The following is a 19,189-nucleotide window of genomic DNA, read 5'->3' on the forward strand; positions in this document are numbered from 1 at the left end:
GATGCTGACCATCAGTCTTCCAGGGAAGATGTAGAGAACCTGCGCATACTTCTGTATATTCTGAACTAAACAGTAGGCAGATATTTAGAAAAAAAAAAAAAAAACATAATAGGCTCATGTGTATGGTCTATCCTTTGACAATTAGCCCTACCCGGGCTATGTCAAGAGGGCTTGGTTTCAGCATTTCACAGGGTCATAACATCAGAGAAATTAAACAGTCACACATTACAAGACAAGGCATTCCGGGAGGCAATACAGGAGGAATAGCAATCAAACCAAGGTAGCCATTTCAGTAGAGGGGATTGGGGAGCTAAGGAATATTTAATGCTCATAGTTTCCATTTCGAAATTGCGCTGTATTGACGCTATAATTTTGGACAAGCGCGGTGGGTCTGTTCTTTTCCAATATTGAGCGATTGCGGCCCTGGTGGCTATGAGAATATGGCCTATAACATAAGAGTATTCAGAGGGTTCATAGGGAGGGAAATAATGTAAAAGAACAATCTCAGGGCGGTGGGGGAGGATCACCTTTGTGACCTTTTCAATTAGTCCAAACACCTCCGTCCACAACGGCCTAATAACTGGGCATGTCCAAAATGTATGTATTAAAGTACCTTCCAACCCACATTGCCTCCAACAAAATTTAGAGGAATCCGGCCAGATCCTATGGAGTTTATCAGGTGTGTGATAGAGGCCATGAATTAATTTGAACATCATTTCAGTGTGATTGATGCACCGAGACATTTTAAAAATATTCATGAAAATATTTTCCCATTCCTGATCTGTCAGAGAGATATTAAATTCTGACTCCCACCGTACTTGAATATGTAATTTCACATCATTGTGCGGAGAGAGGAGAGTAACATACCACTGAGATATACCACCTTTGTGGTGTATGGAGGAAAAAGTACTCAAGATATGCGGAGGGGGAGTAGGGGAGGAGAGAGGATTAGATATATTCGCCATTATCCAATGTCGAATGCGTAGATATTTATAAAAGTCCTTTGACGGTATCAAATGTTGGGATTGTAGCTGTTGGAAGGTTTTAAGCCCTGAATTATCATATAAGTCCTTGACCAGCTGAACACCAAGCTCCCACCAGTTCCGCAAAGAAAGGTCTGGGAGCAGTTTAGAAATCGCTAAAATGGATAGGCGCGAGGAGGGCAGCGGGCAGTCGCCCAGATTAGTAACCAATCTGTCCCAAACTTTAAGAGAATAAGTTATACTCCTCATAAGTTTAGTAGAGGGGGGTCTATGCGAAGGTTTGACCCAGATTAAATCTGGAAGAGGAAAATCAGAGCACATATGTCTTTCAATATCTACCCAGGGTTTTACGGACTCTGTCCGGAGCCAGTCCCTCAACTGATCAAGGAGACACGCATGCTGGTTCAAGGTTAGGGAATGCGAGACCCCCGCTACCTTTGGATCTAAACAAGCGGGTTCTAGCTATCCTGGGCTTTTTACCCTTCCAAATAAAAGTAGACATGACAGAGTAGAATTTGTTAAGGAGAGCGAGCGAGACTAAGTAGGGTATGGCTCTAAACAGGTAAAGAATTTTAGGGAGGAGCATCATTTTAATTGATGAAAGTCGCCCTAACTAAGAAATTTCATAATTCGTCCACTGTTTAGTGAGAGTTTTGAAATGGTCTAAGAGAGGAAGGTAGTTACAATCCACCGCGGAATGAGATCTGGAGGGGATCTTGATCCCAAGGTATTGAAGGGAAGAGTCTTGCCAGGCGTAGGGATATGTAGATTGTAGGGATTGGAGTGGGATCGGTTCAATGTCGAAAGCTAATGCCTCTGTTTTAGCCGTATTCATTTTATAGTAGGAGACTTTGGAGTAGTCCTGCAGAATATCGTGGATAGCTGGGAGAGAGGATTCAGGTTTAGTTACAAACAGCAGGACGTCATCTGCAAACAGGCATATCTTATGTTGAGTGGGACCTATATAAACTCCGCTAACCAGGGTAGACGCCCTCATTTTCTCTGCCAGAGGTTCTATTGCTAAGATGAAAATTAATGGTGACAGTGGGCATCCCTGGCGGGTGCCGTTGGTGATGGGGAAAAGATCGGATAAAAACCCATTACTAAAAACGCGCGCTGAGGGATGTGTATATAGGCGTAGGACATTCTGTAAAAATTGTCCCGCGAACCCAAACCTGGCAAGAACTTCTGACATGTATAACCAATGAATCCTGTCGAAAGCTTTCTCCGCGTCAAGGGAGAGCATTAGTAGGGGCTCCCGAAATGTGGAGTGAGCTTCTAGAAGGGAGAAGACTCTCCTGGTATTGTCAGGGGCTTGGCGACCGATAGTGAAACCCACTTGATCTTGATGAATCAATGTGGGAATCAACGGATTCAGTCTATTTGCAAGCAGTTTGGCATACAGCTTAATATCTGTGTTCAGAAGTGCTATGGGTCTATAATTTGCGCAGAGAGATGGGTTCTTGCCAGGTTTGAGAATCGTTATTACCTGTGCCTCCAACATTTCTCTAGGGAAAGGGTTAGAGGAAGCGTCATTGTACAAATTAAGAAGAAGTGGGGAGAGTGAATCTTGGAAGGTAATGTAAAAGAGATTAATAAACCCATCTGGCCCGGGGGCTTTGTCCTTTTTGAGGGCTTTCAGGGAAGTCTGAATTTCTCTCTCAGTCCAGGGTGTGCAAAGTGTGGAAGCATCCTCAGGGGAAATAGAAGGCAGATTAATGGAATCTAGAAAAGACCGTATAAGCTGCAAGGAAGGTTGTGGGGTGAGGGAGTCATGTTTGAGGTTGTACAGTTTTCTATAGTAAGAGGCAAATTGGTTTGCAATATCTTTAGGGTTCAGGGACAGCGATCCATCTGGGTTTGTCAAGTGTTCAATTCTATTGATAAGGTTTTTCCCTCTAAGTTTCCGCGCCAGTAATTTACCCGCCCTATTGCCTAATGTGTAATATTTTTGATTTAGGTTGGAGACTGCTCTTTGTACGTGCAAAAGGTACAGACTGTTCAGTTTCCTCTTTGCTTCAGTCAGAGACGCGAGAGTGAGATCGTCGGCAGGGGATTGTTTATGTTTAGTTTCTAACGTCGTCACCTCCAACTCATAAGCCAACTGAACTTCCCGGTCACGGCGCGCTATGTGAGCTGAAGCATGGATAGCTGCACCTCTCAGGACTGCCTTAAGGGCACACCAGTGATTAGAAATAGAGGTATCAGCGGGGCTATTAGTGTCCAGATAAGAAGACAAGGCCTCTCGTAATATAGAGACTCCGTCCTCATCTTTCAAAATGTAATCCCGCAACCTCCAAGAGCGTGTAGTGGGGATAGACGTTTTGTATGACCAAGACCAAATTAAAGGTGCATGGTCGGACCACGAAATCGGCAATATTTTGACGGTAGGGATTGAGTGTAAGGTCCATTTATCCATCAGGAGCAAATCGATCCTAGAATAGGATCTATGCACTGCCGAATAAAATGTATAGTCTCTAGCACCAATATTCCTGACTCTCCAAGCGTCATATAAATCGAATTCAGTTAGTAGGTATGAGAAAGAGGAGGCCAGGGATTTGGCTGCGTTAGCAGATTGCTTATCAAGTTTCGAGGATTTGTCTAGATTAGGGTCAGGGGCTATATTAAAGTCACCCATCAGAAAAGTCGCACCTTTCTTGACACTATACAGCATTTGAAAAAAGGATTTCAGAAACCGGGGTTGATTGGAATTAGGGGCATAAAGGGAAACCAAAGTGACATACTTAGTTCGCAGTTTCCCCACTAGAATCAGATATCTGCCATTGCCATCCACCCACTTACCCTCCAATTGGAAAGAGCATGATTTATGGAAAAGGATAGCGACACCATTCCTCTTAAATGGCCCACAGGAGACATAGTGAACTGGGTAATTGGTATTGGAGAACTGAGGGGGTGAGTGCAGTGGGAAGTGGGATTCCTGTATAGCCACTACTTCCGCCTTTTGATCAGCAAAATATTTCAGAGCCAAGCGCCTCTTATGGGGTGAATTGAGCCCTTTAACATTAAGACTTAAAAAGGTGGCCATGTGGGAGGGTATGACAGGATGATATATAGCACAGCGAAAAGCATCAGTAACAATCGTGTCAAAATGTAATACATAGCGGCATAGTCCTCTAAGAAAGAAGAAGCAAAGTCAGCATCAGTAAAGAGAAGAACATGAGAAGAGAAAACAGAACAAAAAATAAAACAGGGGAGAAAAACAGAAATAGCATCCATAAAGGAGCTAGAGGTCCCGTCACATGGGTATCGTGACGGACAAATGTGGGTGGGTGGCGTGTCAGCCAAAATTACCCACCGTCGCCTCCAAACCAAAACATACTTAGCAGGTGATTATCATTCGCAAAAATAGATACGATAAGTAAGTAAGGTCATCCTAAAGTAAGGAGAAATGGACGTTTGCTATCTAATTAAAACAGGAACAGATCTACCTCAATCTAATTTTTAACTAAAACATTGGAACATCAGGCGAAGAACATAGCCTATAGTATAATGAACACATAAACACAGATAAACCTGTAGGGGAAAAAAAAGCTAAATAATAGCTATCTTATGGTTAGTCCGAAGTGAGCTTCAGCCCGGAGCCAATGTCCAGTCTTGGGCTATTCGTTTTGGTGATGTAGCGGGGGGAACAGGTTGTATATCGAGAAGGATGTCCCATTTTTTCAGGATTTTAGGCCCATCCTCAGGTGTGTTGATGATGGTGGTAGTACCATTACGTAGCACTATCAACTTAGTAGGGAATCCCCACTTATATTGGACTGCAGCTTTCCGTAAGGCTGACGTAATAGTGGAGAATGAACGCCTTTTAGCCATAGTCGCTGGGGACAGGTCCTGGAAAAGTTGAAGAGAATCCAAACAAGTCGCCGTAGGTGAAGAGGGCATTGCTGCACGCAAGATCTTTTCCTTAATGTGAAAAAAGTGAACCCTGAGAAGTGTGTCCCGGGAGGCCTGAGCAGGTGCTTGCCTAGACTTTGGGAGTCTATGGATCCTGTCGATCAGGAGATCAGATAGCGAAGCATCAGGTATCAATTTATGGAAAAGACCGGTGGCGTAGCCATACAGGTCAGCATTGGAAACATCATCAGGGATGCCTCTTATTTTGATATTATTCCTACGTGAGCGGTCCTCTAAATCCGTAGTTTTGTCACGGATGTAAGCGACTTCCTCTAGGAGAGAGTCGTGTGTGGTGATCAAATCATTATGTGATGTTACCAGCTCCTCCATCTTATGCTCAATGTGGTCTGTCCTGTCACCGATTTCAGAGATATCAGAGCGGAGAGCTTGTATATTAGATCTAAGCTCAGAAGAAATGTCAGACTTGAAAGAAGCTAACAAGGAGTGGATAGAGCGTAGCGTGACCGGACCATCCAGAGAGTCCATATCAACTTTTGCGGCGTTAGCCGGGTTGCATATTTTTGACGAAGTTGATTGAGATGGTTGAGCCAGAGTCGGCGAGGGAAGGGATGTGCGGGCCTTGTTACCGGAGGAGGAGGACCCAAAGAAATTCACTTGCGAAGCAGATTTAGACCCCTTCGACTTCTTTGGAGGCATGTCGAGATGTCCCGAGGGGGATTAGTAGATCATACAAGTAAAGAGAGGAAGACCGTAGCAAATGGTGAGGTAGACATGGTGTTAGAAGGACATATCCTCACGGGGGAGTCGCACCATATATGCTGTAGTTGTTAGCAATGGGTGTAAGACTGAGTGCTCCGAAGAAATCAGATTATATGCACGAGGGAACAAAGCAGGGGCACAGGTCATATGTTCCCTCCCCAGCTCCGCAATTCAAAGCTCCCAGCCTGGACCAGCCAACAGCAGGGTCTGCCGTGTAGGGGCTTGTAAGTATCTAGGGAGACTCTGTGGAGTGATTCAGCTGGAGGGCATCTGGTGTACATTAGATGTATTCAGCTGCAGCAGCAGCAGCAGTAGCAGCAGCAGCAGCAGCAGCTCTTTGCAGCCAGCTCCCCTCTTCCACCTCCAATATGCGTCCGCGCGCCCGGCTCTGCCCTAACCAAGATGGCCGCCGGCACCGGACACTCGCGGGTGCCTCCGCGGCCTTCTACAGCTCACCGTGCCGGGCCTCAGGAACCCGGCCGCCGCTGCACGGCTCTCGGCAGTGGCGTGCAGAGGGTATAATCACCGGCAGCGGGGGCCGTCCTCGTCCGCGCGGCTCCCGGAGGGTCCCGATGTCCGGCCGGGGGTCGGCCAAATCCAGGTCCCGGCTTCAGTCCCGGATGTAGGCCGCAACCTGCAAGAGCAGGATAAACCTGCTCCCCGGCTCCGCAGCTCTCCCTCTCTAGGAGATAAGGCTCAGGGCAGTATTAATATGCCTCAGGGTGTGTAACTATCCTGGGTGGGCTGCCAATAAGGGGGTTATTGTGGTTATATTAGCACGAGCTCCCCTGGGACACAGCCTATCAGTCAGGCAGCAGGCCACACACCCCTGACTCAATATTTTTAAAATCTCCACTGTTTGGTGTGTAGGAATTAGGAATATAAAACAACAACACATTTTCTAAATGTATACACCTGTATACAACAACACCTTTTATAAATGTATATTTTGATGCACATTCAGTAGCAAGCATTGGACCTTATTCAGCTTCAGTTGCAGTTTTGCTATTTTATTAAAACTGCAACTGGCTGCGATTGCATGCTGGGTGCTGCCCAGCATAGGGCAAGGTCGCCCAGCATGCTAATGCCCGGCAGCAATGCGACCACAATTAAATTGCGATCGCATCACTGAATTGTGGATGCCCCCTGCCTCCGCAGCCTAGCTGCGAAGGCAGGCGGACCCATCATTTTTTTAATTAGATCCTCCTGCGTTTTTGATGGAACGTCCCCCCATGCCCACCGCTGTCAATCATACTGCGAATAACTGCACTGCAGGTTGAATTCCTGCAGCAGTTATTGTTGCGCAACTCCAGCTGGTCAATGCTGGCTGTGACCTTCTGTTCTCATTGGGCATTGGATCCACAACAGCGCTGATAGTGGTTGCCGACTCCTCTGAGCTGCTTCCCAATCAGGTGGTGTGTGGGGAAAACTGTGAGCTCGGGGGCTTACTGCAAGTGTCCGGGTCCCGTAGCACAATGAGGTCCACTTGTTCATGCCTTGCCCCCCATCACATCGGAACTTGCAGACGTGTTCTCGGGTTCACAACCGGACAGTGGAGAATCTGGACGCTTTGTTTAACTATGCGGGGCAACGAGAGACTCCACATTGAATTGGGAGTCTCCCACAGTATACGGGAGGGTAGGCAACTGTGATCTAATAGGACAAGGGATGCACCCACATTGTGCTCAGTTAGTACTGTGTGGATAATGGTGACACCATTACTTACTGTATCTGCAATATAAGCACTGGCAGCACCGTAGCAATAGCCCCCGCAAATCCCTTGGTGGCTTGGGGGCACCAGTGCTGACTGGCACAGACACCAGAGGTGGATAGAATGATGCTGACTGGCCACAATGTAGTCATCTTCCCAACCAGAGTTCAGTGAGTGGCTCTGCTAAGCAGCGGCTACAGTAACTTAGGCTCCCACAGCTCAGTTAGCTTCTGTATGCAGGAAGGAACAATCTACTCATAGGAAAATGCGGCATGGTATAAGTGGGCATCTTTCGTAACTCAACACCATGTACTGCAAACCAGAGAAATGTACACTGTATACCCTCCAAATGATCAGCATGATGTCAGCAAGGCTGGACACAAGGCATCAAATCAGCACAAGCCTCAGCTACTAATACCAATTTGTTTGTATTTTTAAAAAAACCCGTAAGGGCAGCCAGATAAGAGCATACTGTATATATTAAAAACATGGCTACCTGCTACCTCAGAGATTGGGAAGGAGTAGGGGGGATAGAGGAACTTAAAAGTCCTAAAAACCAATGAAAGTAGCCATCTAAATGTACTACTCCATAATGCCATCCTTCCCACCTACAGCACCCACACTAAAAGATCACCTTCCTAACTCACATCAAAAATAAATAAATAACATACAATGAAAATGATGAGTACAAACAATATTATAAGATCTTAACCGTAGGAGCCCTGTGCACTGCTGGATCCTCAGTGTGGTGTGTGGGGTCGACTTGGAGGGTGGGGAATCGCAGGACACAGAGGGGCGGGGCTTGTGTGAGGGTTGGGCCCTCAGCTGTAGAATGGCTGCTGCTGCTGTGCCTGTACCAGGGGAAAACGTTTCTTGTCTCTGTGGGTGGGGTGGGGAGAAGATAGACCCGGCCAGGGGGATCGGCAGTAAAGGGCCTTGACACTGCTGTCCTGCAACAGCTGATATTTTGGAGTGGAAGAACGCCTTTCCAATATTACATGTCCCTGCATTGTTAAGCCTCCCACCCTCCTCTAGCCTCTCACAGTGCACATCTGCTCCGTAATTCACTTGTGGCGGAATCCAGTCTCTGCCTGCAGCTCTTGTCCAGCAGCACTGAGGCCGGCTGCAGAGAACACAATGAAGAGTCTCCGCTCAGCCTGCCTCTGCACAGTCTGCAGTACAGCCACCGCTACACACACAACAATGGCAGTGATGTCTCCCATGTAAGCCCCGCCCCGAGCATTTCTGGACTCGCACATGCGCAGTACAGATTTTCCCTGATGGATCCTACAAACTGGGAGGTAAAGCAAGGTTTGTGGGGTAGCGGGAGGCTCAATTAAAAATCGGGAGCCTCCTGCTAAATGCGGGAGGGTAGGCAAGCTTGCTTCAAAAGTAAGCGTGCAAAATATACACTGCACCGTCGGCATATTTCAGATCTGATCGCAGCAGCAAATTCTTGGCTAATGGGCAAAACCATGTGCACTGCAGGGTGTGGGGCAGATGTAACGTGCAGAGAAAGTTAGATTTGGGTGTGGTGTGTTCAAACTGAAATCTAAATTGCAGTCTAAAAATAAAGCAGCCAGTATTTACCCTCCACAGAAACAAAATAACCCACCCAAATGTAACGCACTCAGCACATGTTATATCTGCCTCCCCTGCAGTGCACATGTTTTTGCCCATTAGCTAACAAATTTGCTGCTGCGATCAGATCTGAATTAGCCCCTGTGTCTTATAAAACAGCACCATCATTTGTTTAATTACCATAGGAATTTTTTGCCTTTTTAAAAGGATGATTTGCTACAGTAAATCTAAAAATAAATATTTGGCATGTAATGAGGTCATAGGGATTAGTATTCAAGTTATTCCCATTCAGTGCACCAATCCCATAAATTGATATATTGATTAATATTAGTTATATTCTTGAACATAAAGGGTATAATTCTGAGTTACACTCATGTGCAGCTGAGTCTTTTGCCCAGACACATCTGCGTCCTTATGCTAATGCCGCGGATTATTTAATTAATACATATGTCACCCATTTACAGAGACTTGCAGTGGTGCAAATTATCGGATGCACGATCAAAACTTTCACTAGCCCTATGGCATGTGCAGTTTCTCCATCCAAGTATGGCATCCTCTGTGAGCGGTTGTGCATCTTTCGATGCAGGTGTTTATAATAACAAGCCCATGACATGCCTGCATTTACTAAGCCACCACCTGTTGCTTCCCAGGCACGTGCACTGGATTCCACAAATCGGGCATTCGCTTCTGTACTTTGTATCTGAGTGCTAACAATCGGGACACCTACGCAGACTTAAAACATCTGCAAATTGAGTGCAGCGTCGACACTGCATGTCACTCTGAATCAAGCCAAAGGGACACTTTTTTTTAACCTGGTGCAGGGGCCTGTGCTGTAACCTTTAGAAATATTTAATTTAATTTGATTTTCTTAACTTTAATAACAAAAACATACAATTGTTATCTGTTAAACAGTACCACTTTCTTGTTGGGAGCTTGTCCTTTTAAGTTGAGATCCTGGGTCCTACCACCTTGTTATTGGGAAATCCCTGCAGTTGTGCAGACCGATTTCCGGGTGATAGTCGGTACATCACCCACATATGGTTGACACCCATTAAGTCGTCAAGTACAAAAGGTCAAAAAGTTAAAATGATCTACATGAAAATGGTCAACACACAAATGGTCTACACAAGGTTTTTTTAAACTTTTCATACTTTACCATTGACATGGACTACAACTGAGAATACTAATCTGTGCCAAGCACAATAGTAGCAGAGGGAGACACCTTGCCCAAACTGTGATGAGCGAAGTAGTGCATTAATTGAGGTCACATGTGGTTTAATATAGAAAATGGCACCCAAAAAACAAATATTGTGCCAACTTTTGTGTGTCGACCATTTCAATGTTGAACTTTTGACTGTGTCAACCTTTTGTACCTGCCAACCGTTTCAAAAGTCTACCTTTTACATGTTGTCCAATTGACCCTGTTAACCCTTTGATCCTGTTCACATATTGACTGTTGACCTAATTGTTGTTGACCCGATGAACCACACCCACACAGACCGGTGACTATCTGCAGGTAGCAGACTGACGAGTGTCAAACGCACTGCATTGTAAACAGGCAGAGAGATGATCATCTAATGAGGTGGTAAACTGTTGTGATAAAAGTTTCCTGTTGTCAGAGCATATAAAATAGCACCTGGTCCGGGATATTAGAGACACTAGGTGCTTTTGATGTATTTATATCCAGTAATAATAGGATCATTCTGTTAATCTGTATAAATGATTTGCAACTAGTTACAACATACAGGGCTGCCATCAGAAATTGTGGGGCCCGGGACTGACAAAATAGACAGCCCCCCCCCCCCCCCACAAAAAAAAAGATTCTGATGCATGTTACATATAGGTGGAGCATTGCTGACCTGCAGGAATGATTAACAGATACTGTAGCTGAATCACAGGGTAGGCTTGTTTGAAGAAGTCCATCTTGCACTGGTGCAGTTCTCCAGGTATCGGTGATACGAGACAGGGGTAGGCCCCTCTCTCTGTAAGGGCCTGGTACTCCAGTCCCTGAATTCCCCCCCTGATGGCAGCACTAACAGCATGTGCATAAGTGATCAGGCCTGTTTTTAGCATATAATACTTATTTGTAAAAACATTGACCAAATATGAATAAAAATATAATAAATAAATAAAATAAAAAGAAACATTAGGACAAATATATAAATTTGTTTCAATAAACTGTAGAAACAGTAACATTGCTGAATCACAAAATTACACTGTGTTCTTTTTAATTAGTCTAGACTTCTCAATACAATTCATTGAAACATGGGGGTTTATTTAATAAGATTCGTGTTTCAGGCGATTTGGTGCGTGTTTAATCTCAATTTTTATCGAACATATTTACTGCAACTTTTTGAATTCTTGTACACAAATTTACTAAGCTGTCGAGTTTTCTATTTTCGTACAGTATTTTCCGATATCGATGTGATTCGTATTGTCGGGCAGTGTTTTACGGGAGTAATTAGTAAAACACTGCCGGACATAACACAATGAAGCCCGGCAGGATCAGTGAGATCCGTGCAGGGCTTCATTGTGTACACGATGAGGTGTTAAAAGAGTTAAAAAATCTTTAAAAAAAGGTTGTTTTCCTTACAAATCAAAGAAAAAAATTGAGGTAGGGTCCCCCCTCCTAAGCATAACCAGCCTCGGGCTCTTTAAGCCGGTCCTGGTTGTAAAAATACATGGAAAAATATGACTGGGGTTCCCCCATATTTATACAACCAGCACCGGGCTACTGGACAAGGGGACCGAGGGGCTATGTGGGACAATAGGTAAGTATGTGTGTGTGTGTAAGTGTGCATGTATGTAAAATAAAGCTTTACTTTCACGGTATGTGTGGTTTTTTTGGGGGGTATTTTTTGTAGCAGAACTAAAGGTACCAGCGAGCATGTTATTTCCCCGCATGCTGGTACTTGTGGTTCTCCAAGTACCAAATTGTGGGGAGGCTTGCTGGGACTTGTAGTTCTATCACAAAAAACAATATTCTTATTTTTACACAAAGGCTATCAGCCTCGCATCCACCGCCCACGGATAGGGGGACAGCCTCGGGCTTCACCCCTGGCCCTTGGGTGGCTGGAGGGGGAACCCTTGATTTAAGGGGTCCCCACTCCTCCAGGGAACCCAGGCCAGGGGTGACTAGTTGGGATGGTAATGCCACAGCCGCAGGGACCTATATAAAAGTGTGCCCCAACTGTGGCATTATCTTTCTGTCTAGTGGAGCCCAGTGCTGGTTTAAAAAATACAGGGGACCCCTACATCTTTTGTTCCCCGTATTTTTTGAACCAGGACCGGACGCAGAGCCTGCTGCTGGTTGTATAAATATGGGGGGACCACAGTCATTTTCCCCCGTGTATTTTTACAACAAGGACTGGCTCAAAGAACCCAAGGCTGGTTGTGCTTAGGAGGGGGGACCCTACCTCAATTTTTTTCTTTGATTTGTAAGGAAAACAGACCCTTTCCCACAGATAAGCATGCATGGATCTCACTGATCCGTGCATGACTATCCAAACACGCCAGGAAAAAGCAGGTCTATTTTTTGCTGCTTTTTTTACGATTTGCAAAAAAAATACGACCACAATTGAACATTCACTGACAAACACCAAAATACGACTGAATAGTAAATCACCATGTGTATGAACAAACAGCCGCATTTGACCGATGGTCTACTCATTCGTATTTCTACCCTCTGCCGTGAAAACCATTACAAATAGCCCCAACACTGCCGACATTTGTGCTTAGTAAATTCCTGTGTTGACACTTTGAAAAACAAATAAAAACTCAGACAAAATCGGGACTTTAGTAAATAAACCCCATGGTATCTAAAACAATTAAACTTGTGAAAATTATATGAAAATAGAATTACAGAAAAAACAAAAGAGCACATTGAATGAGTTTGACACATAAGAAAAATGAAGTTATCTTCTCTTGCTATTTACTAATACGTAATGTTTAGAAAGTTTATTTAAACTATTGAAAGAAGCCAATTTCACAACTAATATGTTGTTGTTGTTGTTTTTAAATAAAACATTTTCTTACACAACAACAATACTTCACATATTTATAAATTGTATGGAGTAATCTAAGATATTTGAATAGGGAAGTGTAAGTCATTTTATTACTTTGCCACCTCAGGAGTACCCTCATTATTAATATTAAATTGTGCTGGTTGGTTTATCACAACTTATGTTTCAAATTAAATAGAAATGTACAGTTCAGTTCTTTAGATATCTGAATCCATCTAAATTTTACAGATCCAAACTGAACCGAGTCCCGGTTAGGGTTAAAATCTTGTGCCCAAAGCAGCAGCCTACGTCCTTGTTTCTAAGTTATACCACAACTCCAAATAAATACCAAGCAAAAAAGAAAAACTTGAAGAGAAAGGTGCTACTTATAAATATAATCCTTCACAACAGGGCATAATTTATACACAGAAGTGGGCGTAGTCTTGATTTCTTCTCAGCAAATATTTCTCCAGATACACATATTCATACACATACAAAGGTCAGTATCACGATAATTGATGTGCGCATGTTTTGACACAGTTGGAGGGGTAATTGAAAAATCCCTAAAAAATACCTTTGGGTGAACATAGGGCTTTTGCCCAAGGTTAGTGTTGTCTTGTTGTATCATCTGTATTGGTGTTTATAGATAAGCATAAGAGGCTCACCAAACCCATTTTTCTTTGTATGTGGCACATCTCTAAAATTAATCATGAGAGGGAGAGTACACTTGGAGTGTCGATAATTTACAGTTTATTAAGACAAATAGAAGATTTTATTACATTGGTTGAAAACCTATGGGGGTCCATAAAAATGTGACCTAGAAGTTGTTCAGAGTGCCCCATTGAAAATAGAAAGAAGCCTACTCATCCCAACCTTTGAGGATGTTGTAAAAAAACAAAACTAAAAAACCTCTTCACCCATTAAATGTTATTTAATTAGTCCTTTGCCACAAAAAATAAACTATTTACTATTCAAACCCCCACTCAGTGAGATCCCCAATCACCAGTTTACTTTTACAGAGGACTGTTAAGGAGACATGAAATTTGGTTATAGTTTTGCCTTTTAAATAATTGCAACCTTAAGACATTGGGCAGACTGATCAGAATCCCAAAATCACTCCCATAAACTTTCACAAACACATAACACATTTCTATAAAACTGTACACATTTGTAAGAGATTCTTACAATTTTTAAACTGACCCTTCTTATATTTTTTTTTTTTTCAGTGGCCAATATGAGGATAAAGTAATGAAGGTGAAGACAGGAATAACAGAGATCATACAATGTGACCTTAAAAAAGAAAATCTCACAGACCCTGTGGTGCTCCCACTAGCAGACTGTCTAATCACTGCCTGGCTGCTTGAGATCATCAGCAAAGACAAAGATGAATTTATAAGCAATCTGAAGAAATTTCTTAAATTGTTAAAACCTGGAGGAAATGTAATATTAATTGGGATTATAAATGCCACTTATTATACAGCTGGGCGGGAGAGATTGTATGTTCTTACATATGATGAGAATTTTTTAAAAAATGTTCTTATTGGAGAAGGGTTTATTATTGACCACTGTGATGTTCTCAACAGAACATCAGTAAGTGATCTTACTGATTATAAGGCAATTTCATTCACCTCAGCTCACAAGGTAATTCTGACAGATGGCCAAAGTCCAGGGTCTGGAACTCCGGAATCACTTGGAATACCAATGCCTGAGTCCCATACCTCGGCATCTCAACTGTAAGAATGCCAGCGTTTTAAAATTTTTAGTCACAGGGAGGGGGGTTTAGGTTGTGGGGGCAGGGATAGGTTTAGGCTGTAGGGGGAGGGTTAGTGTTAGGCTGTGGGGAAGGGAAGGGAAGTTATAGGCTGTAGAATAGGGGGTTAGGTTTAGGCACCACTGGGGAGGGTTAGAGTTTGGCTGCAGGGAGGAGGTTAGACTTGGACTGCAGGAGGGGAGGGTTAGTATTATGGGGATAAGGGGGAAGGGATTTTGTGCATCAGGATGCCTGTTTCAGTCAGATGACCACCATCATCCCATCCACCAGCATTTCATATGTATTCCGCTCACAAAGATGAGTACTGTAGGTGTAAAAGTAAATAAAACTAATAAGCATTACAGACCTTGACATCCATAATAAAGCAATTTCAAAAATATTGAATAAATGAAAAATAATGTTAAATTAACTACTTCATTCAGGCTTTCTTTCCCAACACTCCACAGAGACGATACTGACTAAAGTAGTGAATGATTTTGTCTCTGCGAAGTCTAAGGGCCTTTACTCATTAAGATTTTTTCTAGATCTCTCTGCTGCTTTTGATACTGTTGACCACTCTCTTCTCATACAAACACTACAATCCCTAGGTCTTCAGACGCAGACCTTTCTTGGTTCTCATCCTACCTATCTAATTACTCTTTCAGTGTCCACCTCTCTGAATCCTCCTCCTCTCTGCTTCCTCTATCAGTTGGAGTACCGCAAGGAAAAGTTTTAGGCCAACTGCTTTTTTCAATCAATTCCACAGATTTGTCACCATCTGTATTGGTCCATGTCACTGAATGTCTTTCTGCCATTTCATCCTGGATGTCATCTTGCCAACTCAAACTTAACATTTCCAAAACAGAAATAATTATATTTCCACCAACCAGTAGTAGTTACTAACCTTATGTCTATCACTGCTGAGAACTTGACAATCGATCCTACCACATAATCTCACTGCCTAGGTGTTCTCCTTAACTCTGAAATGTCCTTTGTTCCTAAAGTTCAATCTGTCTCAAAATAATGCTGCATGCATCTAAAAAACATAGCCAAAATATGACCATACCTTACACAAGACACTACAAAAGCTGTAATCCATGTTCTCCTTATCTCCCCAATTAATTATTGTAATAGTCTTCTTACTGGTTTTACAAAAAAAGACTCTAACCACTGCAATTCATTCTGAATGCAGAATGCAGTTCATTATCTACATAACAAATCAGTCACTCCATTGATTACCTGTATTCTACAGTATCCAATATAGAATACTTTTACATACATACCAGGCCATGAACCAAACTACACCAACATACATCTCTTCGCTTATCTCAAAATATCTACCAACCCAACCACTTTGTTATTCACAAGATCTACGGCTCTCATCCACACTCATTGCTCACTCCCGTTCATGACTGCAGGACATTCTTCAGACTGCACCCAATCTGTGGAATGCCCTCCCATGCACAAAAAGACTCTCCTCTAGTCCCCAAACCTTCAAGAATTTATTAAAAACTCACCTCTTAAGATAAGATAATCAAATTCCAGAACTGCCAACTTCATAAACTTTCCTAAACACTTAAATCCCCACTATACAGTTCACACATACACTAACATTTTTATTTTGGTGCATGGATGTTAAACAGGAGCTTAAACCATTTTGTGGCCTATGAGAAAATCCCCAGTCCCCGGACCTATCGATTTTGGTGAAGAAAGAAAATTCCAAAAGTGCCCCAATTTCTGTTTAAAACTTTAGGTACCATTACAAAATGTATCACTGAGTTGTTAGAAGTTGATTTCGGTGCATGATTTTTAAACATGAGCTTAAACCAATTTGTACATTAATTTCTGCTTTAAACTTTAGTTATCATTCCAGAATGTTCACTGAGGTGATAGAAGTTGATTTTGGTGCATGAAAACAGAAATAATTATATTTCCACCGACCAGAAGTAGATACCAACCTTATGTCTCTATCACTGCTGAGAACTGGACAATCAATCCTACCACATAATCTCACTGTCTAGGTGTTCTTAACATTGAAATGTCCTTTGTTCCTAAAATTCAACTAATTTCTGCTTTAAACTTTAGGTACCCTTCCAAAATGTATCACTGATGTGTTAGAAATTGATTTCGGTCCTTGATTTGTAAACAGTAGCTTAAACCATTTTGTGGCCTAATAGAAATTCCATAAGCCCTGGACCCTTAGATTTTGGTCAAATATTAAAATTCCAAAAAGTACTTTAATATCTGCAATAACTTGAGTACCATTCCAAAAAGTATCACTGAGGTGATATACATTTATTTAGGTGCATGATTTTAAACAGGAGCTTAAACCATTTTGTGGCCTTTGAGAAATCCCTAAGCACCATACTCTTTGATTTGGTAAAAAGTGAAAATTCCAAAAGTGCCCCAATTTCTGCTTTAAACTTTATACATTATTCCAAAATGTATCACTGAGATGTTAGAAGTTGATTTTGGTGCATGATTTTTAAACAAGAACTTAAACCATTTTGTGGCCTTTGGGAAAGTCCGTGAGCCCCGGAAACACTGATTTTGGTCAAAAATTTAAATTCCAAAACAGCCCCAATTTCTGATTTACACTTTAGGTACCATTTAATAAAGTATCACTGAGGTGATAAACTTTAATTTCGGTGCATGATTTTTAAACAGAAGCTTTATACATGTTGAGCCCTTTGAGAAATTCCCTAAGCCCCGGACCCATTGATTTTGGTCATTAATTAAAATTCCAAAATTGCCTTAATTTCTGCTTTAAACTTTAGGCACCATTCCAAAATGTATCACTGAGGTGTTAGAAGTTGATTTTGGTGCTTGATTTGTAAACAGTAGCTTAAACCAATTTGTGGCCTTTGAGAAATTGCACCCATAAAATTGCACCCATAAATTTTGGTCAATAATGAAAATTCCAAAAGTGCCACAATGTCTGCTTTAAATTCCAAAACTACCCTACTTTCTGCTTTAAACTGTAGGCACCATTCCAAAATTTAGCAGAGGTGATAAACTTTGATTTTCGTGCATCATTTTTAAACAGCAGCTTAAAACATTTTGCGGCCTTTGAGAAATCCATTTGCACTGGACCCATTGATTTTGGAAAAAGTTAAAATTCCAAAAGTGCCCCAATTTCTAATTTAAACTTTAGCAACCATTCCAAAATGTATCACTGAGGTGTTAGAAGTTGATTTCGGTGCATGATTTTTAAACAGGAGCTTAAATCATTTTGTGTTCTTTCAGAAATTACCTACTGTAAGCCCTGGATCCATTGATTTTGGTCAAAATGAAAATTCCAAAAGTGCCCCAATTTCTGCTTTAAACTTTAGCAGCCATTCCAAAATGTATCACTGAGGTGTTAGAAGTTGATTTCGGTGCATGATTTTTAAACAGGAGCTTAAATCATTTTGTGTCCTTTGAGAAATTACCTAAGCCCTGGATCCATTGATTTTGGTCAAAATGAAAATTTCTAAAGTACCCCAATTTCTGCTTTAAACTTTAGGTACCATTTAAAAAAGTATCACTGTGGTGATAGATGTTGATTTCGGTGCATGATTTTTAAAAAGTAGATTAAACCTTTTTGTGGCCTTTGAGAAAATTACCTAAGCCCTGGATCCATTGATTTTGGTCAAAAATGTAAGTTCCAAAAGTACCCCAATTTCTGTTTTAAACTTAAGGTACCATTCCAAAAAGTATCACTGAGCTGATAGACGTTTATTTTGGTGCATGATTTTTAAACATGAGCTTAAACCAATTTGTACAATAATTTCTGCTTTACACTTTAGTTATCATTCCAGAATGTTCACTGAGATGATAGAAGTTGATTTCGGTGCATGAAAACAGAAATAATTATATTTCCACCGACCAGAAGTAGATACCAACCTTATGTCTCTATCACTGCTGAGAACTGGACAATCGATCCTACCACATAATCTCACTGTCTAGGTGTTCTCCTTAACACTGAAATGTCCTTTGTTCCTAAAATTCAACTAATTTCTGCTTTAAACTTTAGGTACCATTCCAAAATGTATCACTGAGGTGTTAGAAGTTGATTTTGGTGCATGATTTTTAAACAGGAGCTTAAATAATTTTGTGTCCTTTGAGAAATTAACTAAGGTCAATTCCAGGAAAGGGGAGAGAGGAGGAAACTGTTGCACAGGCATATAATATCTGTTCTCATATAAATATATAGCTGGATACCCCAAATCAAAATACTGTATTAATTAATCATACAGGTGATGGGGGTGCTACCACAGATCAGGTAAGAGTACCTATAGCAAAGATGGGGAAAAGAAGGGAAAGGATCTGTTTTTGGTGCACAGGGTAATTAATTGATGAAATAAAATATAACCTTTATTTCAGCTCTTAAAAATTAGTGAATGTACTGACATGTTCTATTTCATGTCTGAAGGTCTGACTACTGCGAAATATTAAAAAAACACATATACAGTTACTGTGTAAACATAACAACACTGTGAGTAAAGAAAGACAAATACAATAAACATATATGAAAAAAACTGCTGAG

The 19,189-nt window shown here is 41.9% G+C and overlaps 1 protein-coding gene across 1 annotated transcript in view; it reads left to right on the plus strand.

The window, feature by feature from the left end:
• LOC134965587 (indolethylamine N-methyltransferase-like) overlaps positions 1–14,675 on the plus strand; it is a 56,586-nt gene extending 41,911 nt beyond the window's left edge. The window contains exon 4 of the mRNA XM_063941942.1: positions 14,138–14,675. Coding sequence (XP_063798012.1) covers positions 14,138–14,648 — 511 coding nt within the window. The 3' untranslated portion in view covers positions 14,649–14,675. The remainder of the gene's footprint in view (positions 1–14,137) is intronic.
• The last annotated feature ends 4,514 nt before the right edge of the window (positions 14,676–19,189 follow it).

Source organism: Pseudophryne corroboree, chromosome 10, assembly GCF_028390025.1.
Source record: "Pseudophryne corroboree isolate aPseCor3 chromosome 10, aPseCor3.hap2, whole genome shotgun sequence".
In the NCBI taxonomy this organism is placed as follows: domain Eukaryota; kingdom Metazoa; phylum Chordata; class Amphibia; order Anura; family Myobatrachidae; genus Pseudophryne; species Pseudophryne corroboree.